Source organism: Sinohyriopsis cumingii, chromosome 17 (assembly GCF_028554795.1).
Source record: "Sinohyriopsis cumingii isolate HCF-2022 chromosome 17, ASM2855479v2, whole genome shotgun sequence".
Classification (NCBI taxonomy): domain Eukaryota; kingdom Metazoa; phylum Mollusca; class Bivalvia; order Unionida; family Unionidae; genus Sinohyriopsis; species Sinohyriopsis cumingii.
Window position 1 is genome coordinate 18,948,254 of NC_142977.1, and position 18,123 is coordinate 18,966,376.

Here is an 18,123-nt window from a genome sequence, read left to right on the forward strand (position 1 = left end):
AAGAACCGGCCCACCTTTAAGTATGGCTTTCAACTTCTCAAAAGCCTATTTACATTTTCAGTCCAAAGGAAAAACCCGTTTTTCTTACTCAGTAAATTTCTCAGAGGTTCAGCATTGTAGAAAAATTGGAACAAAATTTTCGATAGTATCCGGCTATACCCAAATATCGCATCAGTTGTTTTATTAATTAACAGGCACGGGCAATTCAGAGATAGCCTTGACCTTAGCATCTATAGGTTTAATTTGTCCATGTCCCACGATGTGTCTTAGAAAAGGTATACTAGCACGGCGGAACTCAATTTTAGATACATTATTTTCAACATGTATCTGTGAGTCTTTCAAAGAATTTCCGAATTGTTGCTAAATGTTTTTTTCCAGGTGACGTTGTAGATGATGAAATCATCGATGTAGCATCACAATTGTCTAGACCAGAGGTGATCATATTCATGAGACGCTGAAATGTACTTGGCGACCATTTGATCCCAAACGGCATTACTTTATATTGGTAAGTCCATCTGGAGTCACGAATGTCGAAATTTTCTTTGTTCTTTCCGTTAGTGGAATCTGCCAAAATCCTTTCAGAAGGTCAAATTTGATGACATACTTGGCATTCCCGAACTGTTCAATACAGTCATCGATTCTTGGTAATGGGAATAAATCCGTTTTTGTCACACTATTCACTTTCCTATAATCAGTACACATACGGAAAGTTTCATTTGGTTTCGGAAAAAGTATGCATGGTGAACACCAGTCACTTTTACCGGGCTCTATAAACACATTATCCAGCAAATATTGAATTTCGTTTTTAAAGTATTCCTGCTTTAAAGGGTTCATCCTGTATGAGTGTTGTTTGACAGGTTTGGAATTTACAATTTCAACGTCATGGAAAATTGTGTTTGTCCTTGTTGAAACATCTGGAAATAAGTGCTCATATTCAAATAATAACTGTTTAAGTTCATGTCTTTCTTGCTCTTGCAAATGTGAACGTTTCTGGTCCAGATCTTTCATAATTTCTGAATTCTGAAATTTATTCACTCCAATACCAGTAGAACCCGATGATATTCCTTCACTTAAATCTTCACTGAGTGGGACATGTACAACTAAACTGCATGTTTAACCTGGCTATATATTTCAGTATATTGGTACTCCTATAATTTATTTAGATCCTCTGAGCACTAATATTATAATTTAACTCCTTTATTTTCTTCTTTACCTTGTAAGGTCCGTAACATCTATACTAAAGAAAAATTTGAAGAATGAGAAAGAGAGACAAAACGCCATTATTACAAATCTCAAATGTTCTCTCCGTTAATGTTCTGTCAGACTATAATTTCACTTTTGACTTGAATTACTGAATGCCAGATTCAAGCATAATAGGCTGGGAAATTCCAGACATAAAATCTGACCCTTAATCCGATTGGATAGAGTTAGAACAGTTAAATTGAGTAAAAGACTTTATAAAAGCTATTACTATTATTTTCGATTTTATATTCCTCAAGGGAATTGCCTCTAGAAACCTTGCTGACGCACACATAATGGTCAACATGTATTGGTTACCTGACTTGGTCTTAGGTAAGGGACCAACACAATCGACCATAATTCTACCGAATGGTTCGTCAAAGGCAGGAATAGGTTGTAGATGAGCCTTGTGCAGTTTCTGATTTGGTTTTCCTACCATTGTACAAGTATGACAAGATCTACAGTATTTACCAACATCACTTTTAATTTTTGGCCAGTAGAAGTAAGTTAAGATCTTGTGATAAGTTTTATTAATCCCTAAATGACAAGCCAAAGAGTTTCATGGGCCAGACTAAGTATTTCCTGTTCTGTGAGGTTTTGGAACTACAATTTGATAGTTCACTGATCATTCATTATCAGCAGTCATTTTCAGCTCCGAGGCGCACTACACAAGAGACATACTTAACAATCTCTGCGCATGACTTTCTTTCAAACTGACAGAACACCACAATGGGTACAAATAGTGAATTGGAGGACAGCGTGGCTGTGATTATTTTTGTAACAAGACATGCTTAAGTGTACTAGATAAGTATCTGTGTTACATATCCATGATCACAAATAGTATCCGTTGGTGACAATCATTCTAAAGCATATGTAACTATATATGTGGACTTATTTTAGCACCGAAGCAAATACCATAACCACAAAATAAACATACGAATCTGACTAACTTTACTTCCAGTGTTTGATAAAACAAAACTCTTAAGTTCGTATACAATGCAAATTTTGAACACCTTGAATAGTTAGGTGAGATACTATAAATAGACAACCGGAAACGAAGGAATCTAAACCGGACCATGTACGGTGCAGACGTTACGCGTTAACACAGTCCATTACGTGAGTAATGTTGCGCTTGATATTAAATTATATGAATACACTATTAAATTATATGAATAAGCTATTAAATTCTATGATTACGCTCCACAACGATAGGGACAGAAATTTTAGAAGTCAGAATCCAATTTCATTCTTTTCGCTAAAATAGCATCTTCTGCTAGTTATATTTCTTCAAGAAATAAAACCTTGCCTTTTTCTTGAATATCACTTATTTTTCTTTACTGCTGCATATTAATTCTCATTTTCTATTTTAAGGAATATTCCTTAACTTAATGGCCCGATCATAAATACTCTGGAACCATTGGTTTACACTACACTGAAACATTATCAGTTTGCACACACACACACACACTTCTCCCTAAAGTGCTACACATTGAAATTTGATTAGATATTGGACACACACACACAACCACACACAAATTGGTATAGGTTGATTATATACTTGGTTGGGTTTCCTTTGATGTTTTACGGTATTATCCCTAACGCAGTATTGTTTTAGGGCTGGGGCAATTTAAGTAAAGTGCCTTGTCTAAGGACATACTAAAGCAGCCATTCTAGGATTATCCGATGGTGGGATTCAAGCAAGGATCCATTTAGTACGGCACGCGATTCACGATCAATTATTTTCCGAAGGTCTGAAACAAGATCATACAATGTAAAACACTTTTTAAAATCTGTCAGCAGAATTGTATCTACTTATTACTGAAATAATTCTATCTTGAAAAACAAGATGCGCAGGTTCCATCCAAGTATATACCACGCTCGTGAGATGAGGTGAAGTGAGGGACCGGTATTAAAAGATTATTGTATATACATCTATATAATGCTGACGTAATTAAAATCAAGAAATGGTTTACGAAATACGTTATGATACTAAAGATAGATGCCAAACACAGCGATGAAAGAATGACTGCTTTTCATTTTGTAGATACGTGTTTTACTAACGGTTGATATTAATTTGCGTCCATTTTAAAACTCCTCAGTCTTTTGTACAATTTATATTATTTGTTAATGCATGAATCTTTTTATCATTTTTGTATCATTCATTTTGCATGTACCTTTTTGAGTTTGATTGTTAGTTTGTAGTATTCAATTAAAATCACTTCATTTCATAAATGAGTCCAATCTGTTATGTATATCTATATTATGTGTGTTAATTTTCATGAGTATAAATTGTAAGGAATTTTGTAGTAACTAACATATCAATCACTAATTTTCTTTACTGCTTTTCTTGTTTACGTTAATTTAAAAAAAACTCCAAATAAGCAAACAAACAAAAACATTAGAAAGAAATAGTTTTATTGCTAGTAAATATAGGAACAAAAATGATTACCATATTGTGTGTTTGAAAATGCATCAATACAATCAAAGACAGCCAATGCACCACCATACGAGTGTTCAAATCAAATATTAGATTAAATAATGAACTAGTACAGAAGTGGAAAGTTGCAATCTCATTGACAGTTATCACATTAGGTGAAAACACTTTCCTAGCCTGGTACGTACTTAAAAAGATTGAGAAAGATAAAAAAGATTTTATTGAATTTTCTGGAGTTTTTGTTAAAATGACATATAACGGAACACACTTATTTGCTTACATACTTTTCGCTCATTGCCTGTAATAACTACTGGGATTCTAGTATGCAGCGTTGTGAGAAATCACAACGTCAAATACCTTAATGAAGTCCACCTATTAAACGGCAGGAGTCCATGCCATTCTTTGAGCAAAACAGCATATGATACATGTATAGCCTTCTGTGCAATTGGCATGCATCTTCAGAGCGTTATCTATCTTAAAATTATAGAGATACATTGGCAGCAAAATACAATTATCTGATTATACGTGGAGTTCAACGTTTGGTCTGGGAATATTTTCAAATATGTAGTTGAACAATTCAGTCTTCTATTTTCTTCGCTATCATAACAAAGGCATTCTGGAAATCCGAGAAATCATTTCCGGCTTTGTGGGAGAAGCAAGTGTCATTGAAATCTTTCAGGCTGAGGATTTCAAACCCTTCTTTCTGCCAGATGTCTTGTAGTTGATCCTTTCTGATATACGTGCATTTAAACCTGAAATCTCCAACCCTGTAGAACGTCTCCTCCAATACCCCAACTAAAACAAGATGACCACCAGGTTTTAGGAGACCACTTAGATTTTTGACAGACTTTGCGTAATCGTCGAGGGTGACAGATGCTGATTCTAAGCACAGGGATGACGTAATGGCATCGAAGATAACACCATCTACCGGAGTGGAAAGCACGGGATTGGGCTGTGTGACATCACACTTGACAATATTTGTTACCTTCCTTTTCAGTTCATCTTGCCGCCTTTCCACAGAGCTGCTGCATGGTATAAAAATAATTTTTGTTTAACCCAAACAACATAAAAGATAATAATTTTCTCAATTAAGGTGATAACCATAATTACGTTTAACAGCTATTGATATGTGCCACACAAGAAATGAGAATTCCATTAATGGACTAATCTTATAGTCAATATCTTTTTAGTGGAGTTTTGTTATTTGTTCGAAACAAGCTCATGACTGATCTGCAGAGAGTGCGGTATATAGAAGTTAGAGTTGCTGACAATCCACTAGGAAAGACCATTTAAAACTAAATGAGAATGAAAACACACGCGTAATTCCCATGTTAAATTCCCATTGACGCTAGAGTGTCCCAGGGTTTTCCGTAATGTTAAATTTCCCATTGACGCTAGAGTGTCCCTTGGGGTTTTGTAATGCTAAGTCCCATTGACGCTAGGGTATCCCCATTCACTACTCACGTGATTCTACCAAGAGAAAAACAAAACTACCGTTTGAAAGGCTGTCTAACGCACACAGGGGACATCCATAAAGTACGTACGCACAAAATCGACCAGTTTCGATCCCCTACATCCTGCCATTGAACAGCGTACACTTTAAAAACCACCCATACATTGCATACGTACGCTTTGTGCTTCACATCCCCACTTCCAACAAGAAGCTGGGACAATCGAACTCTGATGGATGAAGTTTAATAGTCTTAAAAAATAGCAATTTTAAGTTTTAATACTACGTAAAGAAACTTAACCAGAATGAGTTTTAATGCTTGAAAACGAAAGTAACAAATTACTATTAATATTAGGACTCTTGTAGTACATGAGCTTATATAGCTGAGATATATGGACCCCATGACGGTGCAGAACGTACGTACTTATTAACAGTCACCCCCTCCCCCTTTCCACGCGAAGGTGTACGCTTTTGTCAAACCACATCCCACCCCTCCATGCACACATAATTTATGAACATCCCCATACTGTTTAACTGTCGAAATCTGGCATTTTGTAAGAACAAAAGTTTCTGCAATGGGGAAAGGGAATTTTTACGTTTTCCTTACACATATTACAGAAGCAAGTGTATTGGGGAACGGAACCGGTACACCAGTGTAAAGACTTTTGCAATTATGCCTGCCGAGAAATCTGATTAAGACTGACATGTGTTGCTGTTGCTGTTGTAGGGTTTAACGCCATTTTTCAGCACACGATAGGCTATACATGGCGGCCAGTATTAATGGTGGAGGAAGAACCCGGGAAAACCCCTGAAAGAACCACCGACCCACGAGAAGCTACTGGCAAGCTTTCTCACATACCCACATTAGCCGAATGCGAGACTCGAACCAACGCAGACAGAGCTGAGATGGCAGTGATCCGTAACGGAGAGCGCTTTAGACCACTCGGCCACTCGGGACCCCGACTGACACGTGTAAACATAAAGCTGTAAAGTGATTACCTTAATTTTGTAATTTAGAGGGTTTGAGGCTAAACGCAGGATACTTATCCAAGAGTTTTATGTTGAAAAATGGATGAACAGTGGTACATCATAAAGGGTGTGATCTTATGATTGAAAACTGGCCATAATTGGATGAAGCGAGATATGAAAAAAACAGAGATAAACACAATATAAATTTGTCAGAAAAACTTGCTTGCGTGCGTGTGTATATATAACATTATTAAATTGATTTGCGCGTTACAAAATGATTAAAGAAGAATATTTAAGGGCAACGCTTATCTTGTGCAGGTCATGTTATATCGAAATGCCCAACTGTATGCTTTCACCGAATGCTAAAGCAAGAGTCTCAAACGGATTTGACGCTCTACAGTCGACATTAGTTTCCAGTACTTCAAGTTAAGACAATTTCTTCGTTTAACTGCCGAGTGTTTAAAATATTTCCAATATTCTTCAGCGAGAAAAGAATTTTCAAATAAGCTGTCAGATTGGCACAAGTTTCATTTTCATTTAGGACCATACAGAAATATCTTGAAGTCATTTGGCGAAAATCAAGTGTCATTACGACCATCGATTCAGAGGTATTAGTAACAACAAATTTGCCAAGATGGCCGTAGTGGCAGCCATACTGGATGTAGGACTGGCAACAATGAAGAACACTGATGATATGGTTACCTATTTGGGAGGATAACTCTATTTTCCATAAATCCATAATGGCTGTCATATTGATGTCCAGTTTGCATTATTTTAACATAGTTCCAACTAGACAGAGTAGAAACTCTTCTGATGAAAAAAGTGTCGAAAAACCCTATCGATTTAAGATGAGCTGCTTTACAATTTTCCAAGATGGCCACGATGGTGACCATACGGAACATGAGATCAGCGCAATTTTAATTTGGGACTAGCAAGAACTATTAAAATCCCTTCTTCTGAAAACCATATGCAGATATAACTTTTCGTTTTCGAGGAATAACAATAACCTTATTTTCAAGATGGCTGCTGCTGTTGCCATGCTGGTTATCAGATGTGCACCATTTCCATTTATGACCAACTTGACATTATACAAAATCTTTAGGCGAAAGATCGATGTCAACATGAGAAGAAGCGATAACAATATCTTCAAGATGTTCATACTGGCGGTCAGATCGGCGGCATTGTGTATTTAAGAACAACTGGACAGCATAAGTAGTCTTTCAGATCGGCGGCATTGTGTATTTAAGAACAACTGGACAGCATAAGTAGTCTTTCAGTGAAAACCTAATGTTTATGTGACCATTTATTCAGAAGTAGTGACAACAAGATTCTCAATATGGCAATTAGGTGGCCATATTGGACGTCTGAGCGGCACCGTTTTCATAAAAGACCAACAAAAGTTCATACGGAATCTTTTAGTAAAGACTCCGTGCTGATATGAATATCCATTCAGAAGGAGTAACGACATCAAGATTTTCATGATGGCAGCTGTGGTGGCTACATTGGATGTGCAAGCGGCACCATTTTTGTTTAGAACCAATTAGACGTCATAAAACATCTCCTGGTGAAAACCCCATCCATGCCAATTTCAAAATAGCCGCTGTGCCAGCCACAATAGATGTCCCTTTTCATTTAGGACAACTATACCGTAATATGTTTCATAGTGCGTGCGTGTGTCTGTGTGTTTGTGTGTGTGTGTGTGTGTGTGCTTAGGAGGAACATTGATAACTAACTGGTTGTAATAGGCAGATGAACGACATATGAAGGACAAGAGACCTCCTGATAAATTCTCCGTGCCTATGACCAACAGAGCTGGTAGCAAACTTGTAAAGGACACTAAAACAAGATTGTGAATTGTATTTTTAAAAGATGTGACAGATATACGGCTCTTCCTTTATCATTTTACGACAATACTCTGACTGTGTGTGTGTGTGTGTATGCATACAGATAGATATACCAACACTGATAGATTACGGCTGTATCGTATGGGAAAACATAACCTAACCAGAATTGATACACCTCAGAACAGGCCGCCATAATAATTGTAATCATATTATGAGTCCACAGAATGTTTTATTTTCATGTATACAATGCCCATCTATGCAAAACGTATTCTTTAATTTAAAGAAATCATGACATAGCAGTCTTTAAACGATCTTTCACCAGATTATAACCCATTACCTAACTGAACTTAGAGATAACCCAATGCTGAGTGTAATATCTGATCAACAACTGACAACGATCTCCGACTTCCGTGTCGAAAACCAACCAGTACAAAGCTCATTCACTGTATCAGTACCTACCATTTTGAATTCCTTACTCCTGAGGATACGCAGTTCAAATTCTCTGGCTTTTTTTTTAAGTCTCATTATAGAGCATTTGGAATGGTATATTAAAGTATCACAAAAGAAAATTTATCATTGGGTCCAGAAAGAATATGTGCACTTTTTATTCGATGTATGCATGTACGACTTGGGTTATGCTAAAATGTGTATATCTGTGTATAGTATATTGTTCATATATGTATATGTTGACCAGTCTGGTTACACATATTTCATTTTAATCTGTGTGAGTAAGGGTGCGATGATACTTGAGTGTGTGACACATTTTAATTTCTTTATGTTTTTATAGCATAACCCCGTTTCAAAATTGAAGACCACATGACAGATGGTTCTTTCATGACCAAATGTGTTATCCTCGTTAAATAATAATAATAATAATAATAATAACAATAATAATGATGATGATACTAATAATCATAATAATTAATTAATTAATTAATTAATTTATTTATTTATTATATTGTTATATTTGCCATCTAAATATGATTTACGTTTAAAACATGCTGCATTATAATAAATTGAGGAGAAATAGATATTACGGCAGAAAGATACATTTTTGGTTTGTTTTATACCTTTAAAATTTAAGTTGATTGAAAAACCAATTCTTCCTGATCTGGAAGCTAATCTATTCGTCAAAATTGTGGAACCAACCGATTTGATATCCTGGCTGCATCGCATTAATGATAAAATGATAGAAAAAAGTTAGTGCCATATTTGACACAATCTTTTTCCTAGCCCGAAATGAAAAACCATTTTCTGATACTGAAATGCAGTGTGCACTCCAAGAGGAGAATAGTGCTGAACACGGGTGCTAATTATAAGAGCATACATAGGGCAAAATACTTTATTACGTTAATTGACCACGTCCTGAGAGAAGGAGTTAGAGAAAGTGTGTGAATTCCATTAAACGTATTCCAGTCATGCTGATGCAAGTGCTGATACTACCATATCTGAGCAAAAAATAGTTATATATCATGACAACGGAAAAATAACAAATTAAGCTCTTTAAATATTTTGTACGTCAATTTGTTTTGTTTTCTCTATGGATTAAAATTGCATACATCTTACTGAATGAAAGCAAGACATTTAAATTTTGAGACAACTGAAAAGGGAGGCGGAACCAGTGGATCAAAACTGTTAACGGTACTTAACTACACCTGTGAACTATTTTCCATTATGTACAAACCTTGATTTATCTACCTGAACCAGGTAATTAAGGATAGGGCCCATGTGATTGATTTCTCCGTCCTTCCATTTTTTAAGAAAGTCAAGGTTCTTCTGGGAAAAGTCACTTAGGGTTATCTCCTCAAACCACGGAGCGGCGCAAAATGCAGTATGCGGGATCGGTCCTGTGCCAATATCCAATATCTGTGCCCCTGATATTGCTCCTGAAAGGGAATATAAGCATATTGCGTTATTTGTTGTTGGAGGAATACAAATACCCAGACTATGCCATGCCTGTTGAGCTTACTCTTAATGAACATTTCATCAGAATCTTAACAAAAGTCTCATGATACTGTACCGAAAAATGTCTCTATTTCTCCTTTTTGTCTAGCATTTGTTGTTTTTCAAGACAACACTGTTGTGTTCTGAAATCTTTAATTTCTACAATCTAACCTTACCGCTCCTCCTTCCTCCCACACGAAAATTGAGGTTCCTTTTATAACCTAGCAATGCAAATTTTTCGGTATCGCCCCCCACCCCAACCCTAAACAAACGACACGTCAGGCACGAAGAAGAGACACAATGCTCAGGACCATCACGAATAATCAAATCTGTGTAATAGAACTGTTATATTGCAGCTGGCATGATCCTCAGGCATAGAGGGAGAAAGGAGGATTCAAATCTGTTGAAGGGAAATGTTGGCAAAATAAGGAATCGAGCTTGTCCAAAGTTCAGTAAATCAGAGTTCAGACCAATCTCATTTATATTTGCCTGGATTTCGGCATGTACATTCCCATATGAGATCTTGATCATGTAAAAGCCACATATCATATTTATAGAAAAATAAAGCCCCTCTGCAATCTGAGCCCATATCACCTAATAAATAGGTATTTCGCTTGTTCCCAATTCGTTTGGAATTACAGTCAAAGAAAGCCACATAACAAGTTTCATCATATTTTGTTCATACACAGTTCATATAATATGAACACGTTCATCCCAAAAGATAAAAGACTATATAGTTTATTCAACAGTGCCTGGATTTCACTGGATAGAACATGGCTGTGGTTTTGACATTTAGTTACATAACACGTTTCATCAAATCGTGCTAGGAACTAATGAATACTGTATGTATATTACAACTTCAGAGAGTCACACAAAATAAATCACAAAACACAGTTCAGTTGAAGGACCATGCCATAAGCTGGCATGACCGCTAACCAGTTGAAATCAACATGTATAGGCAATTACATATAGACTAAAATCAACAACAAATAATCCAGCACAACGCAAAGAGTATTAAACATGGAAACAAAATGGTGGTACATAATTAAAAAGGATATGTCCTTGGAATGGATCGTGCTGAATACAGTGTTCTTGGGATTTAATCAGCCTAGTTGAACGGTCCAATTCGATCTGCTCCTTACGAAATGAAAATTGGTTTACTGATAGAATGTTATAGAACCCAATAAGAAAATACGTGTCTTCAGTATTTCTGAACCGTTCATCTAATATGTATATTTTCATATTATAAAATTCTAGGTGGCCCCCGGTAACCGAGTCTCAGGCTCGGTATATGTGGGTATGTTAGAAAGCTTGATATTACCTTCCCGTGGGCTGGGTGGTTCTTCCCAGGATTTTTTTAGGATTCTTCTTCCAAAAGTTATACTGGCAGTAAAATGACGTTAATGCCACCAAACAAAAACAAAATAAGTCTATATATCCCTAACTAAGAGAATACAATCCTGCATTTTCAATATGTTGATATGGAAGAGCCACAACATATGATATTTCTGGGCGGTGAATTAGATAGTCACTGAAAAAATACACTTTCAAGCGGTCTTCTGCAACAACTCAGACTAATCCTCTGTAGATACAAATCAAAATACTTGTTATTTCAGTGAGGAGAAAAAAATATTGGGTTTCATAATGTCCATGTGACAAGAGATACAAGAGACAAACAAAACGATATATACAATCATAGTCAAGATAAAGGATATTGGGCCACAGAGTGCCCCAAGAAAGTGATAAAAGAAAAATGGATGAAAATGAAGAAGAAATAAAGGAACAGTTTTCTAAAAAGAAAGTTAATGCACGAAAAGCAGAAGAAACTGAGAAGAGCTAATTTTTAAGAAGAATTTTAAAAGAAGAAAGCTTAAGATGAATAACAAAATGAACTTTTGTGATGTACTTGAAATTCTATTGTGATTCTCGTTTATAGGATTATAAAAACGCGTCATTTTTTAAAAGTTGGAATAAAATACAGCTCACGTCATTGGCCATTCAAAATTGCGTGCTGGATAGTAGATAACTGGGTGTTTGACATTAAATTGTACGTTAGAGTACATATTGACCAATAAGGTAAACCTTATGAACATTCTGTACATTACATCCCACGTTACATATCACGTAGATCCAAAACCAAAACCTATAGCATCAGTGCTAAATGCCCATTAAAAAAAATTACAGATCCAGAATTCCCATATACTACTTACTAACTGAGAGAAGGAATTTTGTATATCAATTTCCATGGACTAGACTTTTGTCATATCCATTCTTCTTTATACTGTTTCTCCATCTACCGATCCTCAATTATTTGACCAATGAAACTTCCGGACACTAGGTATTATCATTGAAACGCTTTTAGAATGGTTCGCTGACATTAGGGGAATGATATTTTACGTTTTCCCCACAGGTAGCGTTGATTGACACAAGAGTTTCCTAATCCTATACAGAAGCGATTTCTCAACGAGACATTCTACAGATCAAGAGACTGACATAATTGGAAGTGTGCTTATCAATCAATATACGATGTGGTTTTTTTTTATAGCTCAATTGTATAAACACGTGATGGAAGAAACTTTGACTAAACAGTACGCTAGCAGAATTGCAACACATTTAAGACCTGGCACAGGTCAAAAATTCTTCCGATATGATTATTTGAAGCTAATCAACGTAACATTTGCCAATCTTGAACGTGTGACATTTGTAGCTGAGATACTGTGCTTGATTTGATACTCCGGTTCTACACACACAATTTTCGTTTAAAACAACGGCCGTCTTTCTTCGTGCACTCCACTAGTCAAATTAAAGGGATTTTGAGAGTAGTAATGGGTTGGTAGTTTTGTTTTTAAAAAGGTATGTGCGTGTGCGTGTGTTGACATCACACGGCTCATAAGGTGGTAATGGATATAAAGAAATGTGTTCTGTTTACAAGTGGTTTAAATCCTATTGTATACTCCTTCCTTTACATACTACCCTGAGTGAATGGGATGGTCGCAATGTTTCAAAATAGGAGAGATGGGGATGTTCGGGATATTATTAGACGAGGGTAGACATTTTGTTTTACATGAACTTATTGTTGTCTTCAGAAAGTGAAAAAATGGTAGCCCATTGTTAATTTCTCTTTGCCCCATAATGCTGCAAAACATGGTGGCTGCTTTTGTCTCCTTTTGCTTTCCATTAGTGATACATTTGGTATTATGAGAAAGTAAAGTGAAGGGTAATGTGTTTGTCAAAAACAAAGAACAACAGGGGAGGGTGGGAACAATATGGAAGAGGGTAGAGATTTAAATTTGCAATGGGGGATCGTAGGGCGGTATGGGTATATCTATCTATCTATCTATCTATCTATCTATCTATATATATATATATATATATATATATATATATATATATATATATATATATATATATATATATATATATATATATATATATATATAAGTATATCAAGCTTAACTATAGCTCTACAGAAGCACTAAGCTTCGCACAAACATATATAGACCAAAAATGGCAAGATTTTTGGAACTCCTCCACAAAAAGTAAAAAACACCATGAAACACCCAAAAACCCGTAGATAGGAATATACAGCTATCTAAGGGTACCTATTTAGAACAGAAAACCATAAACAGGATAATAACTGGAAAAACTGAACTAGGAAGCAGTTTTGGAAGGTTTATAGGACCCAAATTATCAACCATTAACTGCTTTAACTGCCACACCACCAAAGATCTAAACCTCGTATTCAATATATGCCCAAAATATCAACCCGCAATGAAAATATTTATCAAAAACCAAAAAGAAATTGGATCACCACACACATACCCAGAGTTACTTATAGACTCTAACAAAAATAAACAATCAGCATATAAAATTATAAATAAATTCATAGACTCAGCAGGACTTAGGAAAAAAATATAATTACTATCCCCACAAAACCAAAAGACCCAGTAACTAGCTAAATAAATTTAGAAGCCACCACATAAAAACCCATAACATATCATTCAATTTTATAAATTATTAATAAATAATTCACTGACGAATCACCTATCAAAAACTAAGGAAACCGCAAAATCGGATGTCCTAGACGTCCTTAATGAACCGAGTAACCGGCTAGGACTCCGGTCTCTTGTTAAATAAAGTATAAATAACATTCAATCTCTCAACACATTAATAAAAAAAAAACTTAAAGAGGCCATATCTAAAAACTTATAAATAACATAACGTAGGAAGCACACCCTAAACACCTCGACTAGTAATACCATAATAACCTTGAAAATCTCTCTTCATACATGATATCTACTAACAACCTCTGTAAACAGCAACAGAACATCCGCCCTTTTTTAGAACATTTCATTTAGAGTGCATACACATATTTCCAATCTAAACAGAAAAAAAACCCACTCAGCATCTGAAACATTTGGCATAATTTCGGTATTTTGGTTAGAGTGCAGACCGACACATAAAGTAACGCTGTTACAAGCATATATTTCAAAATCGGGGCCTAATAGTAAAATCATGAAACGTTTGCGTTGTTTAACATTGGGGTCCCATTTGCCTCTTGATCGTCAAACTATACTACTGCCCTGCAACAAATTTGTGACCCGTGACTTTCAATGGTGGATACTGACACGGAGAAAAGCCTACTATATTTGCTCAATTTGATGTAAATAAATCATATTTCACCACTAGAGAATTTTGAAATCTAAATAACAAACATAATGCATGGTAACAGAAGAGAATTCAATATTTAATGTCGGTTTTAATATTTTGTAAAAATGCATCCAAAAACTATTTGGCTCTTGACTGCAGAAATAATAATAATAATAATAATAATAATAATAATAATAATAATTATTATTATTATTATTAAGATAACTGAAGAAAGAAAAGCTCAGATATAATCGCAGCCGCCACCCCTACCCCTGAAAATCCGAAAATTCAATAGGCATTACCTTATAACAGATAAATTGGTCACGTGTATGTTCACTGTTGAATAAGTTGTAATCTAAAGTCTATAACTAAAGTTGGATGCGTAGGTTTACGCTGTAGCTGATACCAAGTGAAAGACATTGTGCTACCATTAGAGAGCTGGTTGATAAAAATAGCAGGTGCTGTCATTGCAGTTATCACCTACACTATTGAATGTGTATTGTGTGTAAGTTGGACGTTTAATGTAGCTTTTAATGTTTTTAGCCATATCGCTACGATGTCTGTAATATGGCAGTTTATAGTGATGTCTAGCACTAGGGAATCATGCCGCAGAGATAGAGCATCATGTCCTACCCAGTCCCATTATGCTGTCACCAGGTCAACCAGTCCTAACATTAACATCTTAATGCTGAGTGCCTAGCGACCGGCGTTCGAACCCGCGACCTGCCGCATACGTGGCGGACGCTCTAACCACATAGGCCACCGGAGTGGTTCTACACTACTGATGTAATAGGCAGGGGAAGTTGAGTACGATGCCGATAGCAGGTCAAGACAGTTATCAGAAAGGGCTAGTAGATATAAAACACACTTAATATCTTCGCAAGCTAAGGTTCCTATATGTAAACCCTATCTACATTTTGGCGTATAGAGCAGATATTTCTGTAATGTTGGTCTGTGAATGTCATTGGATGCGGCGGCAAGCCACCGCATCCAACCAAGACCAAGTTGTTAAAATTTCAACACTGTCCTCACATAATCGAGACAAGGGGAACACACAACCTGGATGGACTCATAAATAAGCAATTTTCCACTGCCGGCCCGTGTCTGTACAAATATCTTTCACTCAAATAAACACGTAATGTCTTATTTATGGTACGTAACATACAAAGTATCCTTATGAAGTCAATTGCCTCCACCTATTTTGGCTGATGTACATTGCACCGCTGTTAAACGCGATTGGTTAGTTGGCATTATATACTAAGGGAGTCAACTCATGAAGTCCAATAGATGTCGCTAGGAAAGAGCAATAAAGTATTTGTTCGATCCGTAAAGGTGTAGAAAGGGTTAACATATCGGAACCTTGCGAAGAAGACTTAACAAACGAGAAAAAAATCAGAGGACATGGAAATCACGTAAAGAAATGCTCTCCTGTAAATCTTTGATTTGCAGTCTTACAGAGGAATACAGGTACTTGACACATTAACATAAATGAGTAAACAACTAAAAATGATATTTCTTTCACAAACCGAAATTTGTCCAATAGTTGGACTTAGCCCGAATAGCTTTCTTTTCCATTTGGCTAACACCTTGGCAAACCTGACACGAATCAAACACGTGATTAAATGTGCATAAATATATTTATAATATTAAAAACTAATATGTTAAAAATTCAGGTGTTTTGTAAAAAATTATGATAATTCTTTTTGTTTTAATAATTATTTTGTCATGAAAAATAAAAACATGCTGTTAGTATTATTAAATTCTTAACAAGATTACTCGGGTATTTCCGTACATTCCTTGCTCGGAAACTACCGAACTACTGTTACAATGAAAATACCGTAGTACGTACCACATTAAAAAAAATAAAAAAAAAATAATAAAAAAAAAAATTAAAAAAAATTTAAAATCCGCGGTAAACCGGTGTACCCTGCACCTCTAGCTTTTACAATAATTAAAAATGGATGTGGGTGCGTCACTCTCGGAGACGTCAATTTAGAAAGATGGGATATATTATTGCTATGGACCGCTTATAAAACCGTTTAAAATGTTTATTTGTGGCCAGAAATTACATGAAGTAATAAGCTTGTATATAGATATAATGAACATAGGGTCATTCATCTTCTTAATACCATGGATAGAAACTATCCACAGTCTTGGGGCTTATCATAACAGTTTCAAAACCGGTTCAATCAAAGCTGACGTCGAGTCTAATAATGAGTCCCATAGATGTTAAAAACGTTAAAATTAAAATAAAAAACGTAAAAAACGCATTTTTTTCTCAATAAATAAAAAACGAAAAAAAAAAACAAACAAAACGTTCCAGTAGTTTTTAGGCAACACAAAAATCAATATTTTACTTATTTACACGCTACATACCAGTTTTAAAGTTTACGTAAGGTATCGTAGGCTAGCATCATAGATTCATTATTGATCGATATTTGTTATCTAGAGTATGACAGAGGACCGCCTGTATGGCCAATGATAAAAAAATAAAAGTACCAAATATAAAAAACGCAAAAAAATAAAAATGTAAAAAAACGCGTTTTTCGAGGTTAAATAAAAAAAGAAAAAAAAAACGTTTTTATCATCTATGAATTAATGACAAATAACACGGAAGCAGGACTTTCCTGACAATATCAACAGCTCTCATTCCGATATTACACTGCACGACATTTTCAGTCCGGTTTGTACTTGATCACACATTTAGACTGACCTTGTCCAAAAATGTCGACGTACTTGAACAGTGACTTGTAAGCATTTATTTCTAAGTGCGTGTATATAATGAACTTTCAAAGGAATATGGATGTTTGCAACTCCTAGATAAAGTGAACAATCTACATTTATAGGTACTTGGAATCAAGCAAAGTAATACCCATAACTGATAGAGTTCGTACTGAACACCTACATGACCTGAATGACTTCATGAAGATAGGCTCTTGGTACATAGACACAATGACAGTGAGAAAAATAAAATAGCCATTACCTGATTTGAACGCATCGCTGAGCCCATCCAGAAAGAATTTTATTAGATCTCCATCTTCCTCATGCCCTGCAACGCTGCTGTAATACGTCGATATAAATGTTTCCGGGTCGAAATCGACATCTCTGTGGGTCGTTAATACTGTCTTAGCAGACATGTTTCCCGTTCACGTTACACTGAACTTTGTCGAGCGCACACGGTCCACACTACCGTGCTTCACGAAGTACGAGTAACCACAGACACGACCTTGCTGTGCTTTGTTTCGACTGCATATATTAATTCATTTGAATAGCTTGTGGTGTCTCCAGTTGCGTACTAAAGGGGGTGGGAGGGAAGCGCTGGGGAGGGGGGGGGGGAGAGACAAAATCCCTTTGGGCCATCATCGTTGTCCCGGGCAACAAAATTATCTACCTCATGATAACATTAATTCACACACAGATGGACGCACATATGGACATAGAGACATAGTATTTTGATATACACTGTTTATCTATGGTGAGATTTTACTCAGCTCACTACTTCAAGTGCTCTACGTGTGTTAACTGCATCTTTATTTTATCTCCATTTTACAATCGCTCCGGTGTCCTAAGTGGTTAGAGCGTCCGCCTCGGAT

General features: G+C 35.9%; 1 protein-coding gene across 1 annotated transcript; it reads right to left on the bottom strand.

The window, feature by feature from the left end:
• Positions 1-4,101: 4,101 nt before the first annotated feature.
• Positions 4,102-17,778, bottom strand: LOC149777860 (indolethylamine N-methyltransferase-like). Its single transcript, XM_089938944.1, has 3 exons — positions 17,514-17,778; positions 9,621-9,822; positions 4,102-4,698 (listed from the first exon to the last, which is right to left on the bottom strand). Exons 1-3 carry the CDS (start codon positions 17,665-17,667, stop codon positions 4,251-4,253), a joined length of 804 nt encoding a protein of 267 aa, XP_089795070.1. The 5' UTR covers positions 17,668-17,778; the 3' UTR covers positions 4,102-4,250.
• Between the last annotated feature and the right edge of the window lie 345 nt (positions 17,779-18,123).

Excerpts from the sequence above, each read along its gene's own strand:
- LOC149777860 (XM_089938944.1), bottom strand. The coding sequence starts at position 17,667 with ATGTCTGCTAAGACAGTATTAACGACCCACAGAGATGTCGATTTCGAC. Across the intron at positions 9,823-17,513 it reads CAGCGATGCGTTCAAATCAG|GAGCAATATCAGGGGCACAG; the intron begins GTAATGGCTATT and ends ATTCCCTTTCAG. Across the intron at positions 4,699-9,620 it reads GTTCAGGTAGATAAATCAAG|CAGCTCTGTGGAAAGGCGGC; the intron begins GTTTGTACATAA and ends TATACCATGCAG.